At 45.2% G+C, this 26468-nt stretch overlaps 1 protein-coding gene across 1 annotated transcript in view; it reads left to right on the top strand.

The window, feature by feature from the left end:
* Positions 1–26468, top strand: part of yjefn3 (YjeF N-terminal domain containing 3) — a gene marked incomplete at its 3' end in the record, with an annotated part of 228993 nt that overhangs the window by 193697 nt on the left and 8828 nt on the right. The window contains 5 exon segments of the mRNA XM_084308435.1: positions 17262–17372; positions 22607–22720; positions 22986–23136; positions 24674–24703; positions 24706–24801. Of these exon segments, the coding sequence (XP_084164561.1) occupies positions 17262–17372; positions 22607–22720; positions 22986–23136; positions 24674–24703; positions 24706–24801 (502 nt within the window).

Raw genomic sequence — 26468 nt, 5'->3', positions numbered from 1 at the left:
CGCGTCTGGATGCGCGTCTGGAGTGAAGAGCGCGTCTGGATGCGCGTCTGGAGTGAAGCGCGCGTCTGCTGCGCGGAGGTCTGGATGCGCGTCTGGAGTGAAGAGCGCGTCTGCTGCGTGGAGGTCTGGATGCGCGTCTGGAGTGAAGAGCGCGTCTGCTGCGCGGAGGTCTGGATGCGCGTCTGGATGCGCGTCTGGAGTGAAGAGCGCGTCTGCTGCGCGGAGGTCTGGATGCGCGTCTGGATGCGCGTCTGGAGTGAAGAGCGCGTCTGCTGCGCGGAGGTCTGGATGCGCGTCTGGATGCGCGTCTGGAGTGAAGAGCGCGTCTGCTGCGCGGAGGTCTGGATGCGCGTCTGGATGCGTGTCTGGAGTGAAGAGCGCGTCTGCTGCGCGGAGGTCTGGATGCGCGTCTGGAGTGAAGAGCGCGTCTGGATGCGCGTCTGGAGTGAAGCGCGCGTCTGCTGCGCGGAGGTCTGGATGTGCGTCTGGAGTGAAGAGCGCGTCTGCTGCGTGGAGGTCTGGATGCGCGTCTGGATGCGCGTCTGGAGTGAAGAGCGCGTCTGCTGCGCGTAGGTCTGGATGCGCGTCTGGGCGTCTGCTGCGCGGAGGTCTGGATGCGCGTCTGGACGTCTGCTGCGCGGAGGTCTGAAGTGGAACACTGGAATACCTCCCGTGGAAGTTTAGAGAGCGCAGTCCAGTGTCTCCTTCCAGGCAAACGGCGACAGGAGGCGAAGGCTTGAGCGCATCTGGCGCGGAGGTCTGGGGTGGAACACTGGAATACCTCCCGTAGAGAATTAGGGAGCGCAGTACAATCTCTCCCTCCAGGCAACGGCGACAGGTGGCCAAGGCTTGCACCTCGTCTCACGCCGGAGATAATACAGCATACAGACAGAAACAGAACTCCCGTAGGAGCCTATAGACAGAGAACCTCCCGAAGGAGTTAGGTGATAGAGATATGATACGGAACGACCCGACAAGGCTAGAGGGGAAGAGCGAGGTACTTAAAGCCCACAGGGGAACTAATTAGAATACCCATCAGGTGCGTGAAGGTAATTGATACTTGAAACTAGAAGTGAGTGTTCGGCACCAGACCAATCAAACACATAATGACAGGTAGTCCAAGGGTGTGGCTGCTGAAGAGCAAACGAACGCGAGGGTGGGGGCTAGTGAGGTGAGGAGAATGCAATTGATTAACAGAAAACTAAAGGAACAGAGCGAGTAGGCTTAAAGGAACAGAGCGAGTAGGTGAGCAACGGACAAAAACCTCACAGTGGGTGGCATTTTCCCAATGGCAAAGCAGCTGGGCCAACACTGCTTTCCCCGACCACATCAGCTATCCCATTCCCACCAAACGGAAAAAACAAATGCTCCGTGCAAGTGTGAAGGATGAAGGAAGAGCTGAACAAGGCCCAAACCACCTTGACATTGCTACACAGACCCCTAGTACTTCATGTGTTGTGGTGCTTGAATTATGCCTCTAATCAATCAGCTACTCCTGACTTTGATGAAGCTCCGACTGAATTGTGGCATCCTAGACCTTGCTATGAGGTTTAATTGCTGCCGTGCCAGTCACCAACATCTTCACCACCATCAGACTGGACACCCAGTCATCTGTAGTCATTACAAAGGATGCACCACACTTATGGGCACTATTCAGGGCAACCTGCACCTGACTCTCTTTTCTGGACTCTTTTTTGTATCACAAACAGTACTGTATTTGCAAATCTGGTATGTCATAAATGTATAGATGTAGCAGTACTGTCTATCTGTATGTCATGTATGTCATATATGTCCTGATGAATTGAAAATGGGGGACCCTGATGTAAACAAGACGAAAGTCTTTCTCTGGTCTGCATCCCCTTAACAATTGTGTGTATTGAGCCGTACTGTATTGTACCCATTCTGCAATCTGTTAATAAAGTTTTCAATCAATCAATCAAAACAGGAGCCAACTATTGTCATCTTGTGGTATGGACTCCTTAGTATAACTGTATATTCTATAGTAGTGTACATAGGACCCATTACCTTTTCATTTGTAAGCTTAGCATTGTATTGTATTTTATCTTTACTTTTTATCATCTCTTTTATTATCTTGCAGCACTAGATGGAGGTGTCTGGGGGTGGCTGTACCTTTGTTCAGGTTGAATTGTTTTGAAGTAAAGCGCAGACTCCATACTCTTCTGCTCGTCTCATTTATTAACTTCCACAATCTATTCTATTTTTGTATTGTATTTTTGCACAATCGAAGGCAGGCATGGCCACCTTCATTTCACTATTATCATCATTTATGTATTGTGTATGACTACTGTATGTACTGTATGTGACGATTAAACCTCTTGAAGTGCAGGTAAACATGGCATCTTAAGACATTCACAAATCTAGGCTCATCCACCTGATATTCAATACACTTGAATCACAAAGTTTCTTCACACACTTTAAAATGTTGTGGCAGACTGTCAAAAACAAAGGTCTATAATAACACATACCTGGACGGGGCTGTTGTGAAGCCAGCCCATCCAGTGAGTGCTTTAAGCACAGGACAGGTCCCGGCAGAAATAAACAACGTTTTCCAAAAGTAAATGATATTTATTATATGAAGGGGAATGAAACCTGTAAAGACACACACAACAGGGAGAACAGCTGTGATCGCCTTGTCTGAGGTACTTCCTAGGTCACTGGTGAAGGTTATAACTGCATTGGGAGCCACACCGATCAGAGCAGTAAGTGTGGTGCGTCCTTTGTAATGACTGTACAGATGGGGTGAAGTCATCATGCCTGCAAAAAGAAAATACATTGTAAACTGAAGCACAATCTCAGGAGGCTCATACAGAACCAAGTGTTTCACTGTAATGTACGCGTACCTTATGTGACAAATAAAACAAAACCTTAATTCATTATATTGTTTAAAATATATAAATCAGTACTACTGAGTAATAATGCTAATCAGATCATATGTATGTACAGAGTTGTAGTATTATTATGTACATTGATGCAGCAGGTATAAAGACACTATGGTAGTCATACTGGCCAGCAGCGTAACTAGTAAGAGTAGGTAAGGGATATGTACAGATATAGATAGCGTAGTATCTACAGATATGTAAAAGGATTATATGCAGTTATATGTACAAACACATGTGGATATATACAGTAGGCTACATTAAGAACGACCATGTTACTATCACAAGATAGCGACTTAACAATAACAACAGGTAATGTTTTGTATTCTGGTCACGAGACCGCGATCAAACTTACTGTATCAACTTCAGGCTTCAGCCACCTTCTCTTCTCTTTGTCGTCGGGAGGAAAGCCGTAATAAGATACCGTTTTGTTGACATCGTTGAACGTTTATTGCAACACGGAACACAGAACTAACTGACTACCGCGGCGCGACAACCAGGAAACACAGCAGCCTAGCGTCAACACAGCGGCCTCTGCCGCGGGGCGTGGCCGCGCCTGGTCACGTGGCCGTCGCGGCCAATCAGGCCTACCCCGGAAGTAGGAATGGTTGCGGAACAGCTACAGGCGTCCAGTCCATGTAAGTGTCCATGTAAGTGCCCACTACATAATTATGTTTCATCATGAAATGCATGCATGAAAGGGGGGGGGGGGGGGGGGGGGGGGGTCGTTTCTGATGCTTTGATTGCCAGTAACAGCATTCATATTGAACTCGAAAAATGCTGATCAGCTGGATCGGTATCAAAACATTGTTGGATCAAGCTGAAATGTATGTCAGATAGTCCTTACCTGTGGTCGGAGGTATTCCAAAAATTATATCCCAATTGTCTGATCGCGATTTCCAGTATTGGTGTCCATCTGGTCCCGGACATAATTTGGCACAATTTATGGATTGTTATGACGGTGAAGGTAAGTGCTTAGAGGAAGGGTAGAGAGATGTGGTGGCAAAGATGAGACAGAGAGTAGTTGCTTTTCACAATAGTGTATCCTTTTATTTCTAGGAAAGCACTTGAGCATAGAGAGGTACAAAGATAAGACGCCGGGCGTCAATTGAGGCAAGGCAAAACAAGAAAACTAAATAATAGAAATCAGGCGATTAGGATACAAGATAACGTCCGTACTTGTCCTCAGTACCGCCGCGTACTGGTTCTGGTGAATAGTGAAGATCCGACGGGGAACAGAAGGAAACAGGGGTTATTTAAGTCTGCATTCCAGACATTCCACATGCACCACAGGGTGACAGCAATTCAAGGAACAAAGACAATCAGTGGCAATTAGAGAGCAAGTGACAGACGTCAGAATGGTGGCAGGATTCTCAGGCCAACAGGCCAGAGAACCCAGAACGTTACAATGGATAGAGTGTGCCAGATGCGTTTCGAAGTTGTCTGATGAAGCGACTTACTAAACTTATAGTGCCCGGAGACATTTGAGTGTAACACAGAGTTAAATATACAGTAAGGTTTCAAAGGGTGGGCGACACTGCCATCTGGCAGGATGTGGCCGGTATTGCACTTTGGCGATCTGAAAATCCTTTCCTATGGCAACACAGAGTCAGTGGATGAATAATGAATAGAAATATCGAATAAAAGAAAAAACTACCAGAACCCGAGATATCTCGGTCTGGCAGCCAACGCATGGCGAGTTAACCCGAGATATCTCGGGTCTGGCAATTAAAGAGTTAAGTAATGTTGGTTTTAACTCAAGTGCATGTTTCCAGAATTTCCTGGATCGGCAGCAGTCAGTGAACTTGGGAACTACTCAGAGTTGTTTACCAATAACTAAAGGTGTTCCACAAGGTTAAATTCTAGGTCCAGTTCTTTTTACAATTTATATTATTAATATTATTTCATTCAACTGCCATGCACATTTATATGCAGATGATACAATATTGTATTGCCAACTCTGTTCAGCTGAACGTTCTCCAAGCTGCATGTAATGACCTTAAACTTGTATTGAATGCACATCAAAATAAGTTTATGTTGTTTTCCAGATCTAGATGTATTGATAGTGAAGACTTTCATATGTCTACTGTACAATGAGAGATACAGTACATACCTTGGTATCTGGATAGATGACAAATTCACATTCAAATATCACATTCAACAATCTTGTCGACAAATTATGATTAATCTAATTAATTACAGGATTTGTAATTAATTAATCTAATTAATCGCATTTTAATCGCATAACCATTTTATGCCTGATATTCTATATTCTATAATCATATTTCAAATTGCATGTGTCCGGATGGCAGAATGCAGTACTGTATCTACAAAACCTTCTGTTTAATCATCTTCCATCTATTAATTTGCTTAGATTTTTCAGGTCTGGTCAATTTGAGCATGGTGTTATTCACAGTCAAAGATAAAATTTTATTGATATTCTCATTTGGTTCATTACAATTTACTCAAGCCTAGTAACAGACACAGTATTTCTGTGAGGTTTTGCCCGCTGCTCACTACCTTTTCTCTGTCTTCTTTAAACCTACTGTTAGGAATTCCCTATTCTCTGTCTTCTTTAAGCCTACTGTTAGGAATTCCCTACTCACTCTCTCTAGCCCCCACCCTCTCGTTCCTTACCCTTAGTGGCCACACCTGTTTGATATTCTATTATCTCTCGCACCTGTGGTGGCAGGCTAATTAGTCCCCCTGTGGGCTTTAAATACCAGGGCGCTTCCCCTCGTTTTGGCGTGGGGTCGTGTTGTATACTTGCCGAGTCATTTCTCTAAACATCTAGACTCTTTCGGGAGATCCTCTGTCTGCCTATTCTGTTCCATTCTCCGGCGTCGAGATGTTTGCTCCAGCCTTCGCCAGCTGTCGCCGTTGCCTGTGGGGGAGACTGGTCTGCGCTCCCTGTACTTCCACGGGAGGCACCCCAGCGTTCCACTACAGACCCCCGCGCAGCTGTTCGTCCTGACGCACATCCAGACCAGCGCAGACGCTCTCCAGTCCTCAGCGCGCAACGCGCATCTTCCAAGGACGCTCGAGCTTGGCACGCTCTCCAGACCAGCGCGCAACGCGCATCTTCCAAGGACGCTCGAGCTTGGCACGCTCTCCAGACCAGCGCGCAACGCGCATCTTCCAAGGACGCTCGAGCTTGGCACGCTCTCCAGACCAGCGCGCAACGCGCATCTTCCAAGAACCTTCGAGCTTGGCACGCTCCTCCGTACCAGCGCACTGACGCGCATCTTCCAGACCTTCGAGCTTGGCACGCTCCTCCGTACCAGCGCACAGACGCGCATCTTCCAGACCTTCGAGTTGGCACACTCCTCCTCGCAGACGCACCCCGAGGCGTCTCTCTGTTCCGACGCGCACACCAAGGTGTGGCGCGCACTCTGTTCCTCGGCTCCAACAGCGGCTACCCGGTGGACGATGCCCTCGCCACCGCCACTGTTCCGACGCGCACACCAAGGTGTGGCGCGCACTCTGTTCCTCGGCTCCAACAGCGGCTACCCGGTGGACGATGCCCTCGCCACCGCCACTGTTCCGACGCGCACACCAAGGTGTGGCGCGCACTCTGTTCCTCGGCTCCAACAGCGGCTACCCGGTGGACGATGCCCTCGCCACCGCCACTGTTCCGACGCGCACACCAAGGTGTGGCGCGCACTCTGTTCCTCGGCTCCGACAGCGGCTACCCGGTGGACGACATCCTCGTCACCGCCGCTGTTCCAGCACCCTGTTCCTCGGCTCCGACAGCGGCTACCCGGTGGACGACATCCTCGTCACCGCCGCTGTTCCAGCACTCTGTTCCTCGGCTCGGACAGCCAGCCACCCGGTGGCGATGCCCTCGCCCCGTTGCTGTCCCTGTACCTTTACGCATACGCTGGGTGAGTTTTGATTGTGATGTCACTCACTCAGCGTAGTGCCCTTGCCCCCGTTCCCGTTGCTGTCCCTGTACCTTTACGCATACGCTGGGTGAGTTTTGATTGTGATGTCACTCACTCAGCGTAGTGCCCTTGCCCCCGTTCCCGTTGCTGTCCCTGTACCTTTACGCATACGCTGGGTGAGTTTTGATTGTGATGTCACTCACTCAGCGTAGTGCCCTTGCCCCCGTTCCCGCTGCTGTTCCTGTACCTTTACGCATACGCCTGGGTGAGTTTTGATTGTGATGTCACTCTCCCAGCGTATTGCCTCTGTTAGTTAGTTTGGACATTTCATCTCCCAGCGTATTGCCTCTGTTAGTTAGTTTGGACATTTCATCTCCCAGCGTTATGCCTCTGTTTTTGGTTCTCACTTAGAATAGTATTTTTGGACTTTACATCTCCCCCTGTGTGTTTGTCACACGAAGATATTATTACTTTGTTCACTTTGTTATTTGGACTGTTCTGCACCTGCTCTGTTTTTTCCCTTTTGTGCATTAACTATCTCCTCTGTCCTGCAGAGCGGCCCTGATGATTTCCACCAGTCCTCCCAGTTCCTCCCTGTTTCCCAGCCCGCCTCCGCGGGCCTCAGTCCCCTCTGTTCTCTAGTTCTCCCCTTTCTAGTTCCACCTAGTTCCTGTTCCCTAGTTCTCCCCTTTCTAGTTCCACCTAGTTCCTGTTCCCTAGTTCTCCCCTTTCTAGTTCCACCTAGTTCCTGGTCCCAGTTTCTCCCCTTCTAGTTCCACCTAGTTCCTTGTCCCTAGTTCCCCTAGTCCCCATTTCTCCTGTTTCCCTAGCTCTCCTAGTCCCTAGTCCTCTCTCCCTAGTTCTCCTTGCCCCTGGGTTACCTAGTCTCTAGTTCCCTTAACCTTCCCTTAGGCGTTCCCTTACTTTCCCTTAGTGTTCCCTTTTCCTGCCCGCCTCTTAAAGGCACCTTTCCTTCCCCTCATATTATATTCCTGTATTTGTGATTCTCCCTTAAAGGGACAGTGCCCTTTTCCCTGTATTTCCCTGTTGTTCAATAAATATCTGTTTCTTGGCAAACCATCATACCTGTCTTGTGTTGTGCGATTGGGGTCGGTTACAAACCATAACAGTACGACCCCACCAAGTCTACGACCCCAGCCAGCACAGACTGTGTATGTTGAGTTTGCCTTTTTTTTCTTGTCCCCTCTAGCTCCCCTGTTAGCCCTGTTAGCTTCCCTGTTTAGCCCAGTTTAGCTTCCCTGTTTAGCTTGTTAGTCTCCCCGGTTAGCTCCCCTGTTTGCTTCCCGTTTTGCCCTGTTTGACCCCCCTGTAGCTAGCCATGCCCTGGCGGCTAACCCAGTCCCTCAGCAGAGCCCCTGTCTGCTAGTCTTGCCCCGGCTGCTAGCACAGCCTCTATGTTTATGCAGCCCTTGCTGCTGGCATGGGCCCTGTAACTAGCCATGCCCTGGCAGCTAACCCAGTTTCCCTCTGCATGGCCCCGGTCTGCTAGCTTGGCCCCGGCTGTTAGCACAGCCTCTATGTTAATGCAGCCTTGCAGCTGGCATAGGCCCTGTAGCTAGCCAGGCCCAAGCAGCTAACCCGGTCCCTCTGCATGGCCTCCACTTTTTTGTGTAGTTTCTCCCACTGCTAGGACTGCCCTTCAGCTAGCAAGGTCAGTATTCCCACAGCTAGGACTGTCCTTCCAGCTAGCTTGTTCTCTCATGCTGGTCCAGCCCTGTCTGCCAGCCTAGCTCCGGCAGCTAGCGCAGCCTCTATGTAGATGTAGCAGTACAGCTAGCATAGGCCCTGTAGCTATCAGTGCCCTGGCAGCTACCCTTTCCCTCTGCTAGCCTAGCTCGGCAGCTAGCGCAGCCTCTATGTTGATGTAGCAGTACAGCTAGCATAGGCCCTGTAGCTATCAGTGCCCTGGCAGCTACCCTTTCCCTCTGCTAGCCTGGCTCCGGCAGCTTGCGCAGCCTCTATGTTGATGTAGCAGTACAGCTAGCATAGGCCCTGTAGCTATCAGTGCCCTGGCAGCAACCTTCCCTCTGCTAGCCCTTTCCCGGTGCTACCATGGTTACCCCTTTGCTACCCTGCTTGCCCCTCAGTTCCTCTAGACCAGTTCTCTAGACCCAGTTCCTCTAGACCAGTTCCTCTAGACCAATTCTCTAGGCCAGTTCCTCTAGACTAGTTCTCTAGACCCAGTTCCTCTAGACCAGTTCCCCCAGTTACCCCTCGGCGACCCTGTTTTTTTTGCTAGCCCCACTCTTGTGGTGGCTTCCCCTACTGGCTTGGCCAGTGCCTTCGTTTTTGTCTTGTTTTGCCCCCTGCCACTCTGTCTGTATTTGTTTTGGGTCGCCGGGTGGCTCCCGTTGGAGGGGGGGATACTGTGAGGTTTTGCCCGCTGCTCACTACCTTTTCTCTGTCTTCTTTAAACCTACTGTTAGGAATTCCCTATTCTCTGTCTTCTTTAAGCCTACTGTTAGGAATTCCCTACTCACTCTCTCTAGCCCCCACCCTCTCGTTCCTTACCCTTAGTGGCCACACCTGTTTGATATTCTATTATCTCTCGCACCTGTGGTGGCAGGCTAATTAGTCCCCCTGTGGGCTTTAAATACCAGGGCGCTTCCCCTCGTTTTGGCGTGGGGTCGTGTTGTATACTTGCCGAGTCATTTCTCTAAACATCTAGACTCTTTCGGGAGATCCTCTGTCTGCCTATTCTGTTCCATTCTCCGGCGTCGAGATGTTTGCTCCAGCCTTCGCCAGCTGTCGCCGTTGCCTGTGGGGGAGACTGGTCTGCGCTCCCTGTACTTCCACGGGAGGCACCCCAGCGTTCCACTACAGACCCCCGCGCAGCTGTTCGTCCTGACGCACATCCAGACCAGCGCAGACGCTCTCCAGTCCTCAGCGCGCAACGCGCATCTTCCAAGGACGCTCGAGCTTGGCACGCTCTCCAGACCAGCGCGCAACGCGCATCTTCCAAGGACGCTCGAGCTTGGCACGCTCTCCAGACCAGCGCGCAACGCGCATCTTCCAAGGACGCTCGAGCTTGGCACGCTCTCCAGACCAGCGCGCAACGCGCATCTTCCAAGAACCTTCGAGCTTGGCACGCTCCTCCGTACCAGCGCACTGACGCGCATCTTCCAGACCTTCGAGCTTGGCACGCTCCTCCGTACCAGCGCACAGACGCGCATCTTCCAGACCTTCGAGTTGGCACACTCCTCCTCGCAGACGCACCCCGAGGCGTCTCTCTGTTCCGACGCGCACACCAAGGTGTGGCGCGCACTCTGTTCCTCGGCTCCAACAGCGGCTACCCGGTGGACGATGCCCTCGCCACCGCCACTGTTCCGACGCGCACACCAAGGTGTGGCGCGCACTCTGTTCCTCGGCTCCAACAGCGGCTACCCGGTGGACGATGCCCTCGCCACCGCCACTGTTCCGACGCGCACACCAAGGTGTGGCGCGCACTCTGTTCCTCGGCTCCAACAGCGGCTACCCGGTGGACGATGCCCTCGCCACCGCCACTGTTCCGACGCGCACACCAAGGTGTGGCGCGCACTCTGTTCCTCGGCTCCGACAGCGGCTACCCGGTGGACGACATCCTCGTCACCGCCGCTGTTCCAGCACCCTGTTCCTCGGCTCCGACAGCGGCTACCCGGTGGACGACATCCTCGTCACCGCCGCTGTTCCAGCACTCTGTTCCTCGGCTCGGACAGCCAGCCACCCGGTGGCGATGCCCTCGCCCCGTTGCTGTCCCTGTACCTTTACGCATACGCTGGGTGAGTTTTGATTGTGATGTCACTCACTCAGCGTAGTGCCCTTGCCCCCGTTCCCGTTGCTGTCCCTGTACCTTTACGCATACGCTGGGTGAGTTTTGATTGTGATGTCACTCACTCAGCGTAGTGCCCTTGCCCCCGTTCCCGTTGCTGTCCCTGTACCTTTACGCATACGCTGGGTGAGTTTTGATTGTGATGTCACTCACTCAGCGTAGTGCCCTTGCCCCCGTTCCCGCTGCTGTTCCTGTACCTTTACGCATACGCCTGGGTGAGTTTTGATTGTGATGTCACTCTCCCAGCGTATTGCCTCTGTTAGTTAGTTTGGACATTTCATCTCCCAGCGTATTGCCTCTGTTAGTTAGTTTGGACATTTCATCTCCCAGCGTTATGCCTCTGTTTTTGGTTCTCACTTAGAATAGTATTTTTGGACTTTACATCTCCCCCTGTGTGTTTGTCACACGAAGATATTATTACTTTGTTCACTTTGTTATTTGGACTGTTCTGCACCTGCTCTGTTTTTTCCCTTTTGTGCATTAACTATCTCCTCTGTCCTGCAGAGCGGCCCTGATGATTTCCACCAGTCCTCCCAGTTCCTCCCTGTTTCCCAGCCCGCCTCCGCGGGCCTCAGTCCCCTCTGTTCTCTAGTTCTCCCCTTTCTAGTTCCACCTAGTTCCTGTTCCCTAGTTCTCCCCTTTCTAGTTCCACCTAGTTCCTGTTCCCTAGTTCTCCCCTTTCTAGTTCCACCTAGTTCCTGGTCCCAGTTTCTCCCCTTCTAGTTCCACCTAGTTCCTTGTCCCTAGTTCCCCTAGTCCCCGTTTCTCCTGTTTCCCTAGCTCTCCTAGTCCCTAGTCCTCTCTCCCTAGTTCTCCTTGCCCCTGGGTTACCTAGTCTCTAGTTCCCTTAACCTTCCCTTAGGCGTTCCCTTACTTTCCCTTAGTGTTCCCTTTTCCTGCCCGCCTCTTAAAGGCACCTTTCCTTCCCCTCATATTATATTCCTGTATTTGTGATTCTCCCTTAAAGGGACAGTGCCCTTTTCCCTGTATTTCCCTGTTGTTCAATAAATATCTGTTTCTTGGCAAACCATCATACCTGTCTTGTGTTGTGCGATTGGGGTCGGTTACAAACCATAACAATTTCTGACACTGGAATACATTCCCTGAGATCCATAGATGTCCCTAGAATCAGATACCAAGAACATGCAAATGGACCATATTAAAAAAAAGTCTGTAAATGTGTATTCTACGTTCTGAGATACAAAAAATAATTATAAAAAAAGTAATTTTTTTTGTTTGTAATTCATTTTGAGTTAATTTTCATAACGCGATAATTTGCTGTGTAATTAATTAATCTATTAAACTGACAGCGATAAACTGACAGCCCTAAAATAAATATTCTCATGCTGTGTAGGAAAAGGATTGTTGAAGCTGTTTCTCTCTCTGTTATGGATTGTGTAACGGCCCCAGGGCCGGCCCTTGCTGGGCCGGTTGTGAGAATGACAGTGAACATTTCCTCCCTCCTGACAGTAGTCGCCTACCTGGTCCCCTACCAGCTGACACTGGTCCCCTACCTCCTGACAGTGGTCCTCTACCTCCCTCTTGTGGCCAGACGAGCCAGTTGGTTCAGACACTGATTCTACCCTTGATAACTCACATGCTTACTTTAATTAATGGGATAATTAATGGGATGTCACTGTGTGTGTTATTGTTGAACTTCCCCACCCTGGTGTGAATTGGTTTCCCTGGCTAGTGTTGTTTGGTGTATTGCTTATTGTATAGTGGTTGATTGTTTGTTCTGTTCTGTGCCTGTCTCTCCCCAGCTGTGGTGATTGTTAATTGGTGTCAGTATATATTGTTTGTTGGTTGGTAAAGTGGTTGTGGTGTCATTGTCTCTGCGTTCTCCCCGTGTCGTTCCCTTGTTCCTTTGATGTCAAGTGAGTTCATGCCTGTCTTCCCCTGTCGTTTTCTTGTTTTCACTCGCTGTTTGTTAGTATCTGTGTCAGTGCCTTGTGTTTGTTTTGTATTTTGGTTTTGTCTTAGTAAAGCTCTCCTCATTTAAGTATCACCCTTCGTCTCTGTCTCTGTTTCCTCATCCTTCTCTGCAATTGTGCTCTCCTCACCTTATCGTCACTCTCGATCCTAACAGATTGTGGTGAAGTGATTTATAGGCATGCCTGTGCCTCTACTCTTAAGCCCTTGGATGCTGTTCATTCTGCTCTTAGGTTTATTACTGGTTTATCATATGTATCATATGATGTTTATGTTAGGATGTATCATATCATCATTGCATCCTGTATGGAAAGGCTGGGTGGTCTTCACATCTATGCTAGATTGGTCCTCTGGACCATACCACATGTGGTCTAATGGCTTTCACTGCAGGCCCCTTGAGTTTGTACTGAGCTCTGAAGATTTAGTTTCTTTGCTCCGACCGCTTGGAACTCTAATGTTGAACATTTTAAATCCATGATTTTAAACCATTTTGTCTCTCTTTGTACCTGTTTTAGTAGATTCTTGTATTTTATTAACTTATATACTTGTTTTAATTGATGTTCTATTTATTTTGTAACATTATTAATGTCTTTTTAAGCCCTCAATGATTTTTTTACGATAAATAAACGCAATAATAATATGCCAGACAGAGACAGACAGAGCTTCTATTTAAGTGTCTATTTAGGAGAGAGAATATTAGTCGCTTGGCTTGATGCAGGTCCACGGGCTAATTCCTGTCTCATTCTAGAAGTTGCAGGTGATTTACAAGGGAATGTGTGCCTAGTAAACAAGGATGCCAGCAGGCCACTGGGGCAATACGGCCTGGATGGAAAGTGAGTTATTTATAAAGAGGCATCCCATGGCGTGGGATGCGGGTATTTTTTCCACTGCTGCCAGGGTTATTTTAACGAGATTGGGCCTTTTCATAATAGACAGAAGCGAAACTGGCCCTGGTGACGTTTCCACCCTGGCCTGGCATGCCTGGCATGCTCCAGTCAGAGACACAGGGCATAATGGAATATAATGGTCTTCTCTACACACCTCTGAGGGATAAATACTACGCTGATGACTCATCTCTATCATCTCTCATGACCCCACACTTTGCTCTGCCCCATTGTTCTCTAATGGATTCTGTTTTCCCTTCATATGTCACCTCTCTCCCTCTCACATATCCTTTCCATCAAACATTCATTCAACCTTTATTTATTTGCAATAAAATCATTCACAATGATGTCGATGATGAATTAAATAGACAGAGAGGAAGAAGAACAATATAGACTGAGGTACTCAGTACAAAGGATACCAATTTATTTATTGATATTAAATTATTCAATAATTAACTGTCTAAACTGATTTTCTTTTCTCTTTTTTGAATATGCCTGTAATCTCGAAAGCATTGCAAATGAAGGAAACCTCAATGTCTTTTCAAGAATAATTAAAAGTTTGAAATACATTTTTCACGTGTGTTGAAGAATGTTCCATGTGTGGAGCACAGACGCTGAAAGGAGATTCCCCTGATTCAGTGCAAACTCTGGGGACCTGAAGTCTAAGCCAATCACTGGAGCGAGTGTGATGAGGTCCAAAGGACCAATCCCATAGTGAAGTGATACAAGGTGGAAGATCTCCAATAAGGGCATCATAAATAAACAGATGCCAATGTGTATCCCATCTCTCGGCCAGAGGCCTCTGGCGGCACGGGGCTTAGCACTGTTGCCTCACAGCAAGAAGATCTGGGTTCAAACTCCAGCAGGGGGCCTTTCTGTGTTCTCCCCTTGTGTGTGTGGGTTTCCTCCGAGTACTCCGGTTTCCCCCACATCATAAAAAGACATGCATGCAATGCTAGGTATATCCTGCCATTGCCCTTGACTAAGGTACTGGCATTACAACTGGAGTTGGTCCCCAGGCGCCGCACTGTGTGGCTGCTCACTGCGCCTAAGTAGTTAGGATGGGTCATATGCAGAGGACGAATTTCCCCAAGGGGATTAATAAAAGTATAACTTAACTTGCAGAATACAATGATGTGTGCCATAACTATCACCGGTGATAAATGTGAGGGCGGAGTGATGTACAGAGTCCAAGGGCGTAGGAATAGAAACTGCAGCATGTCTATAAATTACGTCACCATGATCCAAAACTGACAGGGAAATTGCTTCAACAAAGCACAGGAATGTTGTTTCTGTTACTGTCCAACCAAAAAAAGTCTACTATCCCCCAGTTTCCCATCAAGATTATCTGCATGGAATTTAAAGGGGACATATTTGAGTCCTTTTCAACTAGTTAATATAGGTCTGTGAGGTCCCCTAAACATGTTTATACCCCTCTGTTTCAGTGCTGTTCTCAACGGGCTGTTTATTTGCCTGTAAGGAGCCCAAGCCTGTACCCTCGAATGAAATGCAGATCAAAGACTAGACTTCAGACTAGACTTCACAGATTCAATATGACTCAAGATCCAGCAATATCATATCGAACTTACACTGTCAGAAACATATTTTAGGTTTAAACTTTTGGTAGAAAAGAAAAGATTTATGAGCAAGCCGGCCATTTCACAAGCACAAACGCACATGGTGTTACTACTAGCTACGTCAATTGTGTCTGCAATTCTGAACGGCTCATTTCAAGATTGAGGGTTCTTGTCGCAACAAGCAGAAAAGGCACAATGCACATATTTAATATTTTCTCAATGTTGGGACAACCCCTCATTCTGAAAAAAACAATGCAATGTTCACAATAGGTCCCCTTTAAAAGTAAATATCTCATCAAGCCTGATTCAAAAATATTTATATTCTGTAACTCCCCCACCCCCTTCTCCCCTCACGTCGGTTAACTTGATGTGTAATTACAAAGGTGTAATTTGTCATTTGCAATAGCGACCATGATAGGCTCCCAGGATTATTTGCCTCACACAGCCGGCTCCGATTTGAAGGTACAGTAGTACAGAGAAGCCAGGTGTCAGGTGGGTCATGTGAGGAGTTCACAATGCAACGCTCCCGGTTGTAGATGCCTTCTAGCCATTACCCTCCTGTCTTGGTAACACTTGCCCTAGTGTCTCAATGTTCAACACATACAGTATTCAACCATTTTGAGTGGGGAAACATCAAGAAGAAAATGCTGATGTAAAGACTGCCACATCACCAGGATACTGCTAGCTAGCTAATGTTAGTTGGTTGCCGGTGCGGTACTGATGTCGGTGTTGCCAAAGACTGGACGGTAATGGCTAGAAGGCATCCACATTACAGCCAGCTGTGTTGCATTGTGGACTCCTCCTCACCATTGGCAAAGATGCAAAGTGGATGTTTCCCAGGTGGACCGCTTGACATCTCAAGATCATTTTGAAAGAGATGACAAGAAACATAGTCAGTCTGTATAATATAGTCTCTGTAGAAGGAGGGGATGGTCGGCATCATCAAAGGCTTTTGATAAAAAGGCAGCACACCGTTTCTTTTGATCTATGACAGAAATGATATAATTTATGACTAATATTGTTGCAGATATGGTAGTGAAAAAAGTTTTATTTTTTTATGTGAAAAAAGTAGTAGAACGCGCTCACCTCACTTGACTTGACACTAGGTGCTGTAATCTCTGATACTACATACAAAATAGGGAAACAAGTCCAGGCACGCACTCCAGGTTTTTCAAATTTATTGGCAGCCTGAAATCATGACGTTTTGGTGAACACACCTTCTTCAGAAAATGGCACATTCCAACACATTCCAACAAGACATCTGCACAAAATACAACTTACAACCACAACCTCAGTTGCAAGGCACTTTATAAGTTAGGACATGATATTTCTGGCTTAAAATTCATGGGTTTAGAGCAAGTCTTGACCTGTTTCATTTGATTATTTATTAATAATCTTTATTTTCATTTATCATTCTTTATATTTATAATTTAAAGACGGCTGCTATGGGTCATGGGTGTTTATATTTCAGTAGTTTCAGATGTAGTCCTACTCTATATATATATTAGGGATGTCCGATATTATCGGCCTACCGATATTGGCATTAAAATGTGATATCGGAAAATATTGGTATCGGTATACTGTAATATACAGTATATATATTTTATTTAACATTTATTTAACCTTTATTTACCCAGGCAAGCAAGTAAGAACAGATTCTGATTTTATTTATTGTCAAAAGTATGCATAATGTTGTGTTAATTCCACGACAAGAGATATGTAATGTTAATTACCTGAAGTTATTCCGTTTTTTGGGGGGGAAACCTTGCATATCGGTTGATATCGGTTGATATCGGTATCGGAAATTAAGAGTTGGACAATATCGGTATATCGGTATCTGTAAAAAAGCCAATATCGAGCATCCCTAATATATATATATATATCTTTCTGATTTGCATGCTTCATGCTTCTGAAGAGGTTGTGCTTGTAAGTTGTATTTTGTATTTTGTGCAGATGTCTTGTTGGAATGTGTTGTCACTTCCTATGTTGTCACTTCCTGTTTGATTTGTATACATTTGGTCACTTCATGCTTCATGCAAGCCATTTTCTGAAGAAGGTGTGTTCACCGAAACGTCATGATTTCAGGCTGCCAATCAATTTGAAAAACCTGGAATGCGTGCCTGGACTTGTTTCCCTATTTTTTATGCAGATATGGTAGCCAACTGTGTTTAGATCAGATAGTCATAAACTCCCTCTTTCTCTCTAACCTTCTCCTTCCCTCTTGCTCCCTTTCTCTCTCCATCCTTCTCTCCCTCCAGGCCTACCCTCTCATTACCATGGGGAAGAAGCAGCCCACGGTGCTGGTGATCTGCGGTCCAGATCAGAACGGCTCTATCGGTCTGGTGTGTGCCCGGCACCTGCGCATATTCGTAAGTGGACAACTGTGCGGTACATGGAAGTGTGATTGAGTAACCAGCCAACCATACAATGCTGTATTGTAGAACACTGAAAAGCACCACTTGACACACTTATCCAACAATTACAACCATGTTGTTATGAAATACAACACAGCACAGCAGATCAGCATAATATAATATACCATGTACACAGCACAGCAGATCAGTATAATATAATATACCATGTACACAGCACAGCAGATCAGTATAATATAATATATATGATGTACTCCAACACAGCAGATCAGTATACTATAATATGATGTACTCCAACACAGCAGATCAGTATACTATAATATATATGATGTAGCCTACTCCAACACAGCAGATCAGTATACTATAATATATATGATGTACTCCAACACAGCAGATCAGTATACTATAATATATATGATGTACTGTCTCCAACACAGCAGATCAGTATACTATAATATATATGATGTACTCCAACACAGCAGATCAGTATACTATAATATATATGATGTACTCCAACACAGCAGATCAGTATACTATAATATATATGATGTACTCCAACACAGCAGATCAGTATAATATAATATACAATGTACTCCAACACAGCAGATCAGTATACTATAATATATATATGATGTACTCCAACACAGCAGATCAGTATAATATAATATATATGATGTACTCCAACACAGCATATCAGTATAATATAATATATATGATGTACTCCAACACAGCATATCAGTATAATATAATATATATGATGTACTCCAACACAGCAGATCAGTATACTATAATATATACGATGTACTCCAACACAGCAGATCAGTATACTATAATATATACGATGTACTCCAACACAGCAGATCAGTATACTATAATATATATATGATGTACTCCAACACAGCAGATCAGTATACACGGTGTACTCCAACACAGCAGATCAGTACTATAATATGGTGTACTCCAACACAGCATATCAGTATAATATAATATATATGATGTACTCCAACACAGCAGATCAGTATACACGGTGTACTCCAACACAGCATGGTGAGCCAGGCCCTCCCACAGACAGCCACGTGGACAATATCGCAGTAGAAAAACTCCAACTAAGTTTTATTTGTGTTGATAATAGGGGATAATCTATATAGACCCTTTATATTTTGCAGAATTTCATTTCAGCCCCATTATCGCCATTACCTTCTCCACAAGGGCACTCAGACAGTCATGACGTCATGCTATTGTATGTCTCGTTAAAACTGTCTGGGTCTTGCATTTGGCAGCCGGAACGTGATGTCATGTTCATGATATCATTGAGCCATACGATGAAGGTTTCTGGGGGAATTACTAGCAGTGTTTGGGAGGAGGTGGAGGTCTCAATGATTACAATACATCATAGTCCATTACCTGGCCAGTATCTAAACAAGTAGTATTTTTGGAATGCACAGTCGATACGAGGTTTGATTACCTGAGTGTATGTTTCCGTTCTATTTGAAGGGAAGCGTAGGGTGTTTTTTGGGGATCTTTGACTTGGAATGGAATGCATCTATATAACTAACACATGTGTCTGGCTCGCTAGATTTACAGCACATTGATAGCTCTGATTAGAACCATGTTGATAGAAGCTATGTAAGCTGTCCGAAAGCTCATCGTGGAGTCTCTCTCTCTCTCTCTCTCTCTCTCTCTCTCTCTCTCTCTCTCTCTCTCTCTCTCTCTCTCTCTCTCTCTCTCTCTCTCTCTCTCTCTCTCTCTCTCGTGGCCAAGGACTAGTCGGAGGGTTAGTTCTCAGAGAGATATATTTTATACTGCTGTGCAGGAATGCATAAAGCACTTCTCCATAACTTTGATCCAAAGAAAACAAATCATCAGGCTATGTATGCCTGACCATCGCATTATTCTTCTCTTTCTTGGTCTGGATGGACTGCTGTGGTGTAGAGGTTCTTAAAGGCAACGTGCATCAATGTCAGGGAGTAACAGTTTACATTGACCATTCTCACACAGCGGCCATTTTGCTCTTATGTCCCAAGGTTGGAACAGGGTGAAAAGGAATCCCAATCTGAGTATGACATGAGAGAAAAATGGCCACTATGTGAATATGGTAAATGTAATGGGATTACTGTAATGTGGTCGCAAATAAACAGTAACTGTAATCTGTTACCGTTTATCAGATAACAAATACTTTAGAGTCTTGCGTTACTCATGAAAATGTTTGAGAGGAGAATGTCATTTAGATTTTGAAATTATACACACAAACAGTCAATTAACAGTCAATTATGGTTTGTAGATGAATCAAAACAATCTATAAAACTGAGATATTGTCCATTTGATTTATATGGATTTTAGAGACAAAATAACATATCCGAGTATCTGAAAGTATTCCGATTACTGAGTTGCAGTATTCCAGTGGATTACGCTACTGATTGCAATTTGAAACAGGTAATCAATAATCAGTAACTGCATGGTTGAATTTTTTTCTGTATAACGCTGACCTCGGTAGGTAAGATCAACATGTGTTAGGGACATCACTTGTAGCCCTACCTGGAGCTTGTAACTTGGAACAGTACTTTGAACTACAAAGCGCCCTCTTGGTGTAATAGTATGTTTCAAGCGTCTGTGTGATGTGGTGACCCATGTCTGCATGTGCAGAAGTCCAGCAGTTGGACACACATGTATGTGCATGATGTATGTACACACACACACACACACACACACACACATACGCACATGCATGCGCACGTACACGCACACGCACACACACACACACACACACACACACACACACACACACACACACACACACACACACACACACACACACACACACACACACACACACACACACACACGTACACTCACACGCACACACACACACACACACACACACACACACACACACACACACACACACACACACACACACACACACACACACACACACACACACACACACACACACACACACACACACACACACACACACACACACACCTGATCCAGAGCTGTGAATGTGATTAGACAGATCATAGACATGACTTATCATCTGCAGCTTAAAGGGCCAGCTTGCCTCTAGCATCAGTCCCAAGCTCTCTGTCCTCACAAGTATAGCATTATGTATGAGTGGACCTGGCAACACGTCATTGATTCTTTCCACAATCGGACACATGGAAAAGCAAAATATTACACACAATGAATCACTGTGTCTATTAGTCACGGCCCTTTGTTCTCGGTGGACCGGACATGATGTTCTGTTCAACACCCCCCCCCCCCCCCATGTACACCTGGGACGACAGCGGCTCAGGAAGTAGCAGTCGTCTGGTAATTGGAAGGTCCCTGGTTCGGTTCTGGCTCCTCTCATCAGCGTGTCCAAGTATTCTTGAGTAAGACACTTAACTCCTAACTGCTCCCAATGAGCATGGTTGCCTCCGCCGTGAATGTGTGAGTGAAGGGGTGAATGTGAAGTTGTAAAGCGTTTTGGATAAAAGCGCTATATAAATGCAGTACCATTTACCATTATCATCATTTACATCCTTGTTTGGTCATTGGTAACATTGGTCATTCATGATAACTACTGACATGGCTAGAAGTGATCCGCGTTCTGTAGATTTTTCACCTTAAAAGTTGTTAACCCTTACCTTAACCTCACTGTTTATAATCATAACCCTTACCTTACCTTAACCCTAACCTTAACCTTATTGTTTATAAACCTAACCCTTACCTTAACCATAACCTTAAAATCGAAATGAAAAACATTTGTGTGACTCCCAAGTTTATTGCTTTTCAAACTAAATGCGGATGTACCATCTAGCCACGACCGCCGCTGTGGCCAAATACCTAAGGCTACTCTAAGTGGCCCACCTGGAGACCATCATCCCTCGCAGACAGGAAGTGTAACCGCGGTAACCCTGAACATCAACAGGAAAAGCAGCACGGCCTGCCCATAACCCATACTTGCTGCTCTCACATGCCTCATTTCGGGTCTATTCACGCACAGTGGCATTAAAGAGCGTCCCAGGTGCTTCCTTCGCTCCTCGAGGGTCGTCTCAGGTTGATGATGTAACTGGTGTGAAGGCCATCGCGGCATGGGGCCGGGGGTTTTGATGCCCCCAGGAGGTGACGCGGATGGTGCTCAGCTTAGCAGCTCGCTCTGTGTTCCCTGGCGCCTGCCGTGGAGGTGACGTCAGGTGGTCGTTGGCCACGGAGCCCTGATGGGTTTATGGTCCCAGAGGAGCCGGTAGACTGTCTGAAGAACTGACAGATCACTTCCTCCCCCGGACCTCGGCCAGATTCTAAAGGAGAATTTATGTGATGTAGAGGCCCGAGAGTCGAGACTCTGGACCAGGTGAGACTGGAAATCGTTTTTCCCCATTGTCTGATTATCCGCTCAATTTAACCGATTCTAATGCAGAATGGCCGGGAGTCAATGGCGATATTTTATGGTGCGAGCCGTGATCCACCGATCCTTTGATCGTAAAACCGAGAGTACAGAAGGCACCGAGACTGCGATGACAATCTTCGTGTGGTTTGAACTGCGAGTCCCGGTGTAGCAGAACCAATCCCACCCCGCTGTTCTCCTGATCTCCTGAACATCCACGTTGTTTCACTACAGCAAACAAGCCCATGTTCTAGATCAGAGAGAACTGCGGAGAATCTGAACCCTCTGCCGAATCTGAGTACTGTCCTTATATCCAATTTGACTAGAATATCAGACAGGCTATACATCACTCACACGCATGTGTACACACACACACATATACTGTAGACACAGACACACACACAGACACACATACACACACATCACACAGTGCTCACACAGAGGGTCCTGAGGTTTTAGATGTATGTGGATGACCCGTGTATTCAGAGGTCCTGGATCATGGGTGGTCGCTGTTTTGACACCACAGGCCTCTCAGGTCACAGGTGTCTGGATTTATACTCTTCTCGGCATCCTGCTCAGCACTCACTATGAGGAGAATGCTCTGGAGGAAACCACAGAGTGGTGATCACAGGCTGAATCATGTGTTGGTTTTGTCATGCTACAGTGCTACAGGTCAAATGAATACCAACAGGTCAAATGAATACATTTCAAACACTTAATCACAGTCAGTGTGAACTTTCTGACCGGATCTGGACCCAGAATTAACTTCTTCTATTGTTCCCCCCCCCCCTCTGTTTTGTGCCCCCCCCTTGCCCTCTTTCTTGCTCTCTTTTTCCTCCCTCCCTCTCTCCCTTCTTTACAGGAGTATGAGCCCACCATCTATTACCCTAAACGTTCAGCCCACAGCCTCCACCAGGACTTCACGGTTCAGTGTGAGAAGATGGACATCCCCTTCCTGTCCTATCTGCCCACAGAGGTGAGCAGCATCAGCACAGATGAACACTTTTTCTCTCCAAAATAACCGTGTTGGTGTTGCATCTGTAGGCCTACACCTGTGGTTTGCCCATATCCCAATAGGCAGATTCATACAGTTTGATTTAAACAGAACCACTTCTTGATAGTGCCAAATTACACAGACCAAATTCATTTAGTATCTATCTCAATGAGAATTCAGAATTTGGTTATGGTCCAGTTCTCCTATATATTTGCCTCATCATACTGTATATCTCTTACATGTTTAGGTCCAGTTGATCAATGATGCCTACAACATAGTGATCGATGCCATCCTTGGTCCGGAGACGGCTGCTGCTGATGTTAAGGAACCCTTCTCTGGCATACTGGTCACCTTGAAGCAGATCAAGATCCCCATTGCCAGTGTGGATCTGCCATCAGGTACACGCTAATTCATGAACGGGTTTACATACAGCTCCCAAGATGCTTTGAATGGACTTCATTATTATTATTTTTATTATTATTATTATTATTTATTATTATTATTATTATTATTATTATTATTATTATTATTATTATTATTATTATTATTATTATTATTATTATTATTATTATTATTATTATTATTATTATTATTATTATTATTATTATTATTATTATTATTATTATTATTATTATTATTATTATTATTATTATTATTATTATTATTATTATTATTATTATTATTATTATTATTATTATTATTATTATTATTATTATTATTATTATTATTATTATTATTATTATTATTGTTATTTATTTTAAGTTAAAGCTGTACCATGTAGTTTAGGGAAGATAAAATTACCTCTACAAGTTTGTAATCTAAACACAAATTCAAGATAATAACCTTTTGAAACAAAGTGAACCAACATTGCACTTGTCTTTTGCAGATGTCTTATCTTATCCTGTGTGGTAAAAGTGGTGCAATACATTTGTTGTTACTTATAAGACTTCAATACTAAAGAAAGATGTATATTAGGGATGCTCGATATTGGCTTTTTTACCGATACCGATATACCGATATTGTCCAACTCTTAATTTCCGATACCGATATCAACCGATACCGATATATGCAGGGTCCCATTACATATCTCTTGTTGTGGAATTAACACAACATTATGCATACTTTTGACAATAAATTAAATCAGAATTTGTTCTTACTTGCTTGCCTGGTAATAAAGGTTATATGTTTTTTTTCTTTTTTTTTGAAAACCGATACCGATATTTTCTGATATCACATTTTAATGCCGATATCGGCCGATAATATCGATCCCTAATGTATATCACACTTTATCTGTTACTTCTCAGAGGTTAGTGCCCCCAAAAAACAAAGAACAAACGACTTAACTTAAGAAAGCAGCTTTAAGTTAATGTGCACGTGAAGGAACATCTCATGTTGCAGTCTGCATGAGCACATCGTACGCAGAGTACCTGACCAGCACAGTGTTCCAGTTCTTCCATTTGTGCCTGTCATCGATACTGGATTGTGCCTTTTTTCTTAAGCCAATTTGGTTCAGGATCAGTAGTCCATGTTGTAGACCATCTCTCACACACACACACACACACACACACACACACACACACACACACACACACACACACACACACACACACACACACCACACACACACACACACACACACACACACACACACACACACACACACACACACACACACACCTGACAAATGCCATTTTCATTCAGTAACGGGCTACAACAAAAAATCTAATTTTCAATGCTTTTGTTTTAATTAGCAATGGTAACTTGCGTAATATGAAATCTGGTCATTGCTTATGTTTATAATGTGTTTATGATCCTCCATGCCCCCCCCCCCCCCTCTCTCTCTCTCTCTCTCTCTCTCTCTCTCTCTCTCTCTCTCTCTCTCTCTCTCTCTCTCTCTCTCTCTCTCTCTCTCTCTCTCTCTCTCTCTGACCTTAGGTTGGGATGTAGAAGAGGCCAGTGAGGATGGAATAACCCAGATGTCCTCATTTCGCTCACAGCACCAAAGAAGTGCGCCACCAGTTTCTCAGGGAGGCATTTCCTGGCCGACGCTTCCTGCCAGAACTGTAACACATGCAACCCTTCAACCCACCCACTCCTCATTTTGATAAATATGGTTAATCTATTCTCATGTTTTGTATTTTATAGATTGTTACCGTGGTTTATTGTTAATGTGTTATATCTCAATTGTGTAGAGCAACGTATGCCTTTGCCAAATGTGCTCTGCTAAACAACAGTAGAAAGATAATATTTAGAGCGTGTGGTTTTGAGTCGGTTTTGAGTCTTATGACGGTTTGGGGAATTGTGTGAGGAGGTTTTTATGTTTGTCCTCGTGTACGCGGCAACATTAGGATTTTGCTATTTCTTTTGCATTGTCCAGACATGTCTTTCTCCCCCCTCAGAAAACCAGATGAATGTTCCACGGAAGAGATCTTTTGTATGGGTCCAACTCCACCACATGTTTTCAAAATTACTTTTATGTTGCACGTTTTATTTCAGCTCTTTACTTAAACTCGTGTATTTTTTGTTAGCTGCTTCCACTGCTGAAATGTATTTTTTATTTTTATTTTTTCCTGCACATTCTGTCTCTCCATTGGCTGATATGACTGGCCCAGAGGTTTCTCTTTGTCCAATAAACAGGTCCCATTTAACAGCTGGTTTGAATGTGTGTTGGTTTGTTCCCAATACAGTAACACCAAATATATAAATTATATATATTATTTGAGTCAATATAGCAGATATTTTGAGAAAGTATCACTGGGCCTTCAGTTAGAGTACATGTGGTCACTTACATTTATAACAAACAGTTTATAAATAGTTCAACTTTAGCTCACTGTTTCTTGTTTATATGATCTGGGTTTGATTTTCTAACCAAAGCCATAAACAGGTGTTGAGGGTATAATTGTAGACTAAGGTCTCTCGTCATTATACAAAGGGTTTAAATATGTTTACACTAAGCACGAGAGTCTCCTCTGAAATGCTAATAGAAGTTCTGTGTGTGGGCCTGTGTGTGTGTGTGTGTGTGTGTGTGTGTGTGTGTGTGTGTGTGTGTGTGTGTGTGTGTGTGTGTGTCCAAGGGAAGCAACAGTTGTGATTGGAGGGATGAAGAAAAGATTACAGGGCTTGAGCAGTCAGTGGTCATATCTCTCATTCCTTCCCCCTCTCTTTTAGGAAGCAAAGACTTGCCACCATTCATTTATCTGTGTTTTTAATAGACTATAATGGGTAATGAGCTTCAGAGGCTTTTTGTTCACATGACTGACAACATCCTAGATATAATATCCAGTAATACCTACTTCTACACGAGACGCTCTGGTCGGGCTTCAGTGTTACAACATGAATTGAAAATGAATGATTTCACTGCTCACATAACACTATAAGCCTCCGGCTTGGGCCGGCTGTCATACTAACTCAATGGCGGGGTGGGAAGTCGAAGGGTGGTAGTCTGGTCGTTGTGAACAGCGATTCCTACAGGTCGGTTTGGGCGCCTGCACAGCAAAGTCAGGAAAAATCAGGACAGGGGAGGGAGAATTGGCACAAGAGGTAAATTGGGATGGGGAGAAAAACCACAGAAAAAAAGTAGAAAAAAAAGATAAGCTTTCAAATCTGACATTTGAAATAGTTTAACGGGTTCTGCAGTTAGTTATAAGGTGTCAGTAGTTAGTTAAAAGCATTCTCTAGTTAGTTACAAGGGTTCTGTAGTTAGTTAAAAGGGTCTCTAGTTAGTTTAAAT

The sequence above is a fragment of the Notolepis coatsorum genome (genome assembly GCF_963971535.1).
Source record: "Notolepis coatsorum genome assembly, chromosome: 2".
NCBI lineage: Eukaryota > Metazoa > Chordata > Actinopteri > Aulopiformes > Paralepididae > Notolepis > Notolepis coatsorum.
This window is presented reverse-complemented; position numbering and strand designations above follow the sequence as displayed.